Raw genomic sequence first — 9192 nt, forward strand, 5'->3', positions numbered from 1 at the left:
TTTATCACTATTTTTTATAGCAAAATGTCAAGAATGTGGAGTTTAAAATGAGGGACTTTAAGCTTTGAAATTAATTGAAATAAGTAGCTTGGCTCTTTGTTTACAGCTAGCTATGAATCACATTAGTAGCACACAGATTTGGATGAAGAGCAAGATGGTAATAATATCATGCTGTATTGTTCACTCCAATTTTAGATGTGCCTTTGCTGTTGAGCTGCACCTGTTGCTCCATCAAATCCAAGATTTCACCAGCCTCCACCGTTGTGCAGTTTGTAGAAACTAGGTTTTATGTTTTATCCATAGACAGTACGTGCAAATATATATTTGATTCATTTATTGACCCGTAGCCTAAAGATTAAATGTTAACACTGCTGTAGAAATGCTGAATTGTAGAAAAATGGTCCTAAGTTTGAATCCCAATCAAGGCTTTTCTGTGGGAAGCTTGCATGTGTTCCTTCTGCAGAGTTCTTAGTCACTCCTAAGTCTCCCAAGCTTACTTATAACATCAAACCTATTCACATTTTGTCAGGTTGCAACTATAGATCAAGGTTTTTTATTGGGAAATGAACCAACAGACCAACAAATAGTAGTGCACATTCTGGAAATGGAGTCACTTGTTTGTAAAACCACCTTTTTATTGTATTTAGTCTTTTAGGCACCAAGTTTGTGTATCTACAGATTGAAATTGTTGTTTTTTGCAAAAGGGCTCAAATTGAGTCATATTGGATTAGAAATCATCTGTGAACATCAATTTAAAGTCTTCTCATATATTTTTATATCTTAACTTTGACTAGGCCATTCTAACAAAATCAATATGCTTTGATCTACTCTGTCCCACTGCAACTCTCTATTCCCAAAATGTGCTTGTACTCAATGCGTCAGCTCATCAACTCTGGCCAGCTTCCCTGAAGAGAATTGTTTCCACAGCATGATGCAGCCACTGTCATGAGTTATAGTGAAACAGTATGTTGCGTTGGGCAACATCAGGTCTAATCTGTGAAAAAACAAAATGTTTTGCATATTGAGATAAAAATGCAATATTCTGATCTCCTCTAACCAGAAGAGCTGGCGTGTTCACTGCATGTTTGTGTGAAGTATTAAGAGGATTTCTTGTAGTTTTTTTTTAATCAGTTAAAAGATCAGTGGAGTGCTCTACAAATACTTTTTTTATTGACAGACTCCCCTACCTGAGCGGTGGATTTCTGCATCTCCTTAAGACTTACTCTGTGCCTCTTGGCTGCTTCTTTGAATAACCCCACTGTGCAAAGTTTAGCTGAGTATGTAAAATGTGGCTTATGATGAATGTTGAGACCATGAAAGGTTAAAGAGATTCTTGAAGAATTATTTTATTAAAACACTTTCACCAGAACTGTTTGTATGCAACACAAAAGAGATGATCATCTGGCCAAATTCGAATCCTTCCTATGCAATTCATTCATAAGAACACACACAAAACAAACCAACAATATACCATATATAGCAGTGAAAGTGAAACCTGGGTGAAGGATATTTACAGACATATGTAAAAAGCAGCACCTTATACATTTGAATTGCAGCATTATCTACAAAACTCATCTCTCTCCTCTACCTTCTCTGAGGAGCTCTTCCTCCACACCTCCTTTTTCTCTTATACTCCTGGCCTCCTTCTCAGCCTCCTCCTTCCTCCTCTGCTCCTCTCTCGCAGTCTCCATGAGCCACGGCCCACCCAAGTAGCTGAGGATCTCCTCCGGGCTCCCTCTCTGTTTGGGGTCGGGATGAAGAAGCTCCTTTAAAAGAGTCATCACTAGAGGGCTGAGGCCCTCAAACTGCGAGGGAGGAGGGTTGCTTTTTTGCTTCTGCTCCATGATTTGGTAACTGTCAGCCTCCTGAATACACCCTGTTTTGTCCTCGTTTTTTTCAGCCTCACGGTCAAACCAAGCCTTGTATTTACGGTAGCCAGGGTCGTCGTGCGTGCTCTCCTCCCAGGGGAAGCAGCCGGTCAGCAGGCAGTAGACGAGCACGCCGAGGGCCCAGCTGTCAATGGAGGGCTGCACTGTTATCCAGATGTCCTCCAGCTCCAGCTCCACCTCTTCCATCTCCATCCCCTCCCCAAGCCTCCTCTCCATCTCTTTCTCAAGCGCCTTTTCCGGTTCGACCTCAGGGGTGCAGAACGGAGACTCGTACCAAACGGCTCGGACCTTGGTGCCGACAGCTCGGGTCAGGCCAAAGTCACCCAGTTTGACCCAGCGACAGGATCTGTCACACAGGAAGATGTTCTCTGGTTTGATGTCGCGGTGAACGAACCCCAGGGAGTGAAGATATGTGACAGCGCCGCTCAGCTGGGACATCACCCTCTGGACGCAGTCCTCGTCCACCCCGACCTAAAGCACACAGAACGTCCTGATCATCCACTCTGTAAAATCGAATTAGTTCACCTTACTTCAAAAAATTATGCAAACTCATTGCCTTACAAAAATATAAGCATAAGATTAATGAGTAAGAAAATCTAATTTATTTTAAGTAAGCAGTACTAAATCAAGTAATTCAACTGATGGGGGAAAAAACTTGTCCTCTCTCTTTTTAATCAAAATTACGGTTTTATTGGCTCTCGTGACCTTTATTTGAAAGAGGTCAGATAGGAAAGTGTGTAATGAGAGAGAGGGAAGCCATGAGCCAAGGGTCATCAGGCCGGGAATCGAACCTGTGACGGCCATGTCAAGGACTAAGGCCTCCTTATGTGGGTTGTGCTTTACCCCTGCACCACCACAACACTCTGTCCTACTTCACAGAATTGCTAATTACATCAAATATTTGAAATACACAATAAATACAAAAGATACATAATTCTGGCTCCAGAAAAGAAAAGAAAACCTCAATAAAGCATTTGCACTGGTCTTGGATACATGTACTATTGAGTCTGAGTACTTTCCAATAAGGAAAAAAAAATCCACAATTATCAAAAACTTACTTTTACTAAATGAATCCAGCTCAACTAGAGTGAGTTAGAAAAACCACAAATTCCAAGTAACTTACTAATAGTGAGTGTTAATAGAAATTTGATAACAACTGATTTGAGTCAACTTACTATTTTCAAATAAATAAAATTTTGCATTTATAGTGTACACTGTAAAGCATTTGAAGGTGGTTTAACTTGAAACTGACATTAAACCTCAGTTAAATGATTGTATTTCCACTATGTTATTTTGGGATCTGATGATTACTCTAACAGATTTTACACATTATACTTTTTCCAGCTCTGTCATTGGCAACTGAGTAACAAAATCTACACCGCCCAGACCGAAGGGGACAGATAGCTGTCCAGTGCAAATAAGACAGGGTTAAAAGATTTCAGCTGCATGAGACTAGAGCCATAAAATGACCAAAAAAAAGTAACCTTGAAAGCCTCTCTGATTAGTTTTAGTTTGATTCTCACTATTCTTCCAAATGAGAACCATACCGTTCCGCTCATATGGAGTTTTTCTTCTTAGTATTTTGGCAAAACATGAACCTTTCTCCTCATGGGTGAACGATAGTGATCTGACAAGTCTTGGAGCTCCTCAGCAGCGTCTTGCTGAGAATCAGATCTACGTCACTACAACAGCCAGTGATGCTCTTGGAAATCCCTGCTCACGTAAAGCAAGCTGTCCTTTGTCTTATCTGCTCTCTGCTGTGTTACTGGCAGAGGCACAAACAGAAATAGGTGTACTGGGGGTATCTTATCAGGCCTGTCTCAAGTTTTTACTGGCATAATAAAGAGCTCAGAGCGAGTGGATCAGCAGAGAAACAGCTGATGTGCGTCATAACCATCACAGCTCCTGTATATCTGCCTTGCAGATTTTTTGAAAATATGGATTTTTATTATGTATTTTTGCATGTCTATATTTTCTGGGCTTCAAACTGACCTCTGACACAACAACGCTGTAGAGATCCCCATACAGACAGGCTTGCTGGGCAAAAACATAGTAGGACGGCGTGGAGAAGAAGATGCCGAGGGCCCTGGTCAGAGAGGGATGGGTGCAGTAAGCGAGGGAGAGGTTGTATTCCCGCAGGAAAGAGGTGAGTGAGGTGGACTTCCGCGGGAAGAACTTCAGAGCCATCGGAGTTCCTAGTGGGAATTAAAGCAACGTTGAAGATTTTTAATTGAAGTGGACTATTTAAAACCTGTCATCATTTATGCAGCGCAAGTGCTGCCCATCGCTGACACTGTTAACAAATATAATCCCCCCCCTCAGAGCAACTTTGCTTCACGGCTTTGCTCCAGCTGCTGCAACTCTATCCGGAGGAATGCTTCAGAGCCATTCATTACAGTTACAGAAGCACTAAAGATTAAATGAACTCCAGCAAAGGCTGACCAAACACACATACTGTCTTAATTAGAGAGAAAACAACCCCCCTGCATACTGTACTTCACACTCTTACAGTCATTCACTGACCTCTCTTCCTGTGCAATGCTAGCATGACCTTTCCATACGATCCCTCTCCCAGGAGCTTCAGCACCTGAAAGTGCTTCGACACCTTCAGACTGGGCAGGGACTGTGCTGACAGGAAACATAGCTCGTCGAGTTCCTTGGCTGCCTCGGCCTGGAAGGTTGCATGCAAACAGACACACAAATCCAGATTCTGTGACAGAGCTGTGAAAGGGTGAGGATTTGATTCTGTAGCATCCAGAGAAATTAGATCTACAGTTTGATCAGCATTTGATGATAGACAGCGTAAGAAAAATGAAGTGTGACTCCACGGCTGCACATTCTGGAGCACGGCATGAATCTGCAACACGACAAGACCTGGAAAACATAAGTCTCATGTGTCTTATTGATTGCAAAATGAAATTCTTTTTCATTTCTCTGGTTGCAGGCTAGAAAATCCATGACTAGCACCTGGCAGAAAGATTAATGGAACATATTGTGCTATTTTACTTTCTGCTAATCTAGTTTGATCTTCCCTGATGTTTACAATAGGTAAGACTAATTCCTGTCATGTCTCTTTGGGACAATCAGACCATTTGGCTCTGTCATTCAGCCGCTATGTCCATCATCAGTCTTTGTCTCATCCCCAGTGATTTCCTTTGAAGTAGAGCCTCTACACAACATAAACCGGGTGTCAACAGTTTAGAAATCCAGCTTAACACAAAATATGAGGTGATCAAAGGTGGCTGGCATGTTTTTACTTCTGACCTTTCACATGTTGTGTAACCAAGCGACGGATCTCAAATACACCGTTGCCTATATAGCTGTGGAAATAATTATCGCCCAGGTTTCAATCAGTAAGTCCTGCTTTAGCTCAATCAGAGCAATGAAAGTGGCTGCATAAGAAGGTCAGCTGATGCATAATGACACTGAAGGTTTGCTTTGTAATTTCTGAGGAACTGTTCAAAATAAGTTGCTGTGCACAGCAAAAGTATTGATTATTGAAGTTTTTCAACATTAGAACCACAGACCTTTCTGTATCTTAAAATTGGGATTTTACACAAACGAATATTAATATGAATTAGTAGAAAACGAGCACATGGTTTTCAATTTCTCCTTTTTTGTTCAAGTAGAAATGTCCCTATTTACTCTGATGCTTCTAGATAACCTTAAATAAACTTTCAGAAGTCACTTGGATAGTAAATAAGGTCCACCTGTGTATCGAGGTTATGGGGAATGACTGTGAATTTTTTTTTCAAGTCGTTCTCTGGATTCTCAATTGGATTTAGGTCTGAACTTGGAGTCACTCTAACACATAAATCAGCTTCAATTGTAGCTCTAGTTGTATGTTCAGGGTTATTGTCCTTCTGAAAGGGCTTATAATTATTAATTATAAGTCCTTTTCCTTATTGTAAGGAGCCTCATCTATCTTTCCGTCAACTTTAACCAGCTGCCATGCTCCCACCATCATGCTCAATCACTTCAAATATCCATTAAAATACACAGAGGTTTGAAGTTGTAATGTGTCGAAATATAGAAAAGTTCAAGTAAAACTTTTACACGTAACTGTATATCAGCTTTTTGTTACTTCAGAAACAAATGAATAGATCAGATGTAAAGCTTCAACCAGTTTGAGAGACTAATATTGCCTTGATGTGATCAATTGTGTCAAGAGTTATGCATCTCCTGAATGTTTTTCAGACCTTCAAGATGTTATAAAAACAATACTTTTACAACTTACTAATGGTTAGAAAGGAAAATATAAAACAGATTCATGCGTCTTAACTTTAAACAAGAATTTCAGATTGCGTTCATATATTAATTATTAATTCATATATTTAAACGGGTTTAGGATTAAACTGTTCTTGAATACGTATCAATTTTAGATCATTTTCATACTATAAATATGGGTTGCAGCTGTCTGCTTATTACATTAATCATTTGCTCTTTATTTCTCTTATAGCAATAAAACAGAGTTGGTCTGTAACTTTTTGGTTAATTTAAAGTAGATCAAACTTTAGTTTGCAGATAATTTTGCTTTTTTATCTCAGCTGGTGCAGAATCAGTATAGAGTTTTATCAAGAGCACTTCATTAATTATTAAATGTTTCGTATTTGTCACCAATTAACAAGTGCTAAAGGATTTTAATACCAGTCGTGACTGAGCTAATTCTTTTAACACTATTGAAGGAGGCATTAAAGATCTAAAGCCTCTAGCTGGAACATTAAAATACTTTTTGCAATAACTAGCAATCAGAGCAACGCCTGCATGCTGTCTTAGTGTACAGCTGCAAAATCACTCTGCACAATTAACATGCATAGCAAAACACACATATATGCAAAATGTCTAATCTTTTATTAGCATTAGTGCTCACACAGTTTGACACAAACAGACAAGAACAATAATTAATACTTACTGTCATTTCTGGTTCTCTGTTCAGTTTGTCTCGACTATTTTCATCATCAATACGAGACTTTTCTAACCTCTGTGTTCAATGCTGGAAATATGTAGTACATCTGCTGCTAAACTGATATATAAACTGGAATTAAAGCTTGTATTTTAGGCTTAGCTCTGTTGATCCACGCAGCTGCCTTGCAGATACGCTCTTAGATGTTTATGGAAACCCAGATATTGGCCGTGTGCATCTCCCCTGGGGATATACACACTCCTCTCTCTCTTTTCCCACTCCTGTGTCAAGACTCCCCCCCTGCACACTTTCTCTCTTGTGTTGTTCTGGCAAACATGCGACAACCAGCTACAAAGTATTTCAAACGTTTCCTTCACAGTCCCTACCAGCCCCCTCTTTCCCCCCCCAGTCACTGCGTTGCACTGATTTTACTGGATCCAACATCTTGAAGACCGTCTCCCATTTTCCTTCATTCCAGCTGTCACTCACGTTGGGCCCTTCTGCACCCTGCCCCTCCTCCTTTATTTCCACGTCTCTTTACAGCCTTGTCAGTAACTGTGTGTCAGTGAAATTCCCCATGCTGTCTAGGATTCCTGTTATAAGCAGTGGGTATGCTGGAATGGCTGGAAGAGGCCATCAAGCTAGTTCTCGGATTCCTGAATAATTACTGGGATTATTTTACAATATGTAAACCTCTTTATTGCCTATTAGAGTAATTACTATTGATCATTTTCTTGTTTTCATTTATTAAATACTAATTTTATTAATATCACAAGTATCTATTTATGTTTTTCTTTAGTATTATAATAATAGTTTAACTTTTTTTATGTGTGATTAAAATGTAAATAAACTGTATGGGTCATGTGTATTTGTCATAATGGCTAAGATCATTTACTGTTACATAAACAGTAAATAAAATCAACATAAATCAATTTACAGCCAGCACTGAATAAAAACAGTTTAAAACCAGAAACTAAATAGTCTTTCAAATGTGTTTCGTATTATTAAATAGATAAATATTTTTTAGCCATGTGTAAAAGTATCTTGTGTAAAAGTATCTTATTTCTGCATTCATGTCATGATGTTGTATCTTTTTCAAGTCATCTTGAAACGAAACGTTTTATGCATTTGACACTTTGTTTTCTTTGCAGCATATCAGTTCTGGGTGGTTTCACATGATACCTTTGGTGTCAATTTTTATCTCTTTCTCTGTTTCCTCCTTTGCTATTTACATTTTTTTAGCATAAATCTTGCCTGCCTTTATTGCATTTTGTTTGCATTTTATTGCCTGTCAGCTAAAACTGACATGGCTTACACCTGACATAAAAACCAGCTTCGTCAAACTCAACTTCATACTTTCCTTGTTAGTACCAGCTGCAGGTCAGGCCTCTCCTGCAGCTCCCATGGCTTTAACACCCTCTTCTTCTTTCCGTCCGCCCCAGTAAAGTTCACTCATAAGTACAGCTACAGTACTATTATTGCCACCGGCCTGACGGCTGCTCATTATGTAACCCAAACACAAGCTGCTATCACAAGAGCCTGTCTCTGCTCGGGTTTCTAGCAGCACGTCTGTGTGTGTTCATGTTCATGCTTGCACTATAGAGTCATTTGGCCCCTGTTGTGACAACCAGTCTTTACTGCTCCAAAACTAAACCCCACCTTTCCCCATTAATACAAGTTGAGCCGAACACAGTTGCTTTCATTCATGAAATCTGACATTTGTACGGATTATAAAAATATACACACTGCACACAGATGGGTAATGAGGCACAGAGGGATTTCCACTTTTATGCCACAAGGATAGTCTTTGTTGTCAGTCATAGAAGGTTAGATATAGGTTCACTTTCGTAACCAAAGTGTGACAAAGTGTTACAAAATGCAAAATGTGTAACACTTGGGATAGTTTTTCATAATACAAATCAGTTCAAACAAGATGTGGTGTCCCATTTTTTCTTTTGCATTTGAAAAACATGCATACATGTGCAAAAAGTCCGGTCAACCTTATTTCTTCATTTAACTCTAATCTATGAATTAAACATAAAAAGTTCCTAAACTCAGCAGAGAAATTATTTTTAATTAGCACTTTGAATATTTGTTTGCAAGATGACTGTCAAAATGTCACATCACATTTTGTCCCAATTTCCTTTGTAATACTAATGAAAAATCTTAAAAACAACACATTACAACTGAGATAAAGTATTTTAGCCCAATCAAGGTAATTATCAAACAGCAATCTGGCACTCTCTGTGACAAAGCTGAAGAGAATCTCTCAAAATGCTCCCTCTATTCTACGTCTCCTCCACTGGTTGGCACTCAGTTTTCCTGCATTTAATGATAGGATGACCGAAGTGACGCTTATTAATCCTGGTGGTCCCAGTTTTGCTCCCTGGTGATGCTTTC

General features: G+C 39.3%; 1 protein-coding gene across 1 annotated transcript; it reads right to left on the minus strand.

The window, feature by feature from the left end:
- Window positions 1-1316: 1316 nt before the first annotated feature.
- sbk3 (SH3 domain binding kinase family, member 3) lies at window positions 1317-7477 on the minus strand. The gene is made up of 4 exons (XM_028012661.1): window positions 6802-7477; window positions 4413-4560; window positions 3882-4084; window positions 1317-2360 (listed from the first exon to the last, which is right to left on the minus strand). The coding sequence occupies exons 1-4, from the start codon at window positions 6805-6807 to the stop codon at window positions 1572-1574; spliced, it is 1146 nt and encodes a 381-aa protein (XP_027868462.1). The 5' UTR covers window positions 6808-7477; the 3' UTR covers window positions 1317-1571.
- Window positions 7478-9192: the final 1715 nt, after the last annotated feature.

Source organism: Xiphophorus couchianus, chromosome 3 (assembly GCF_001444195.1).
Source record: "Xiphophorus couchianus chromosome 3, X_couchianus-1.0, whole genome shotgun sequence".
NCBI lineage: Eukaryota > Metazoa > Chordata > Actinopteri > Cyprinodontiformes > Poeciliidae > Xiphophorus > Xiphophorus couchianus.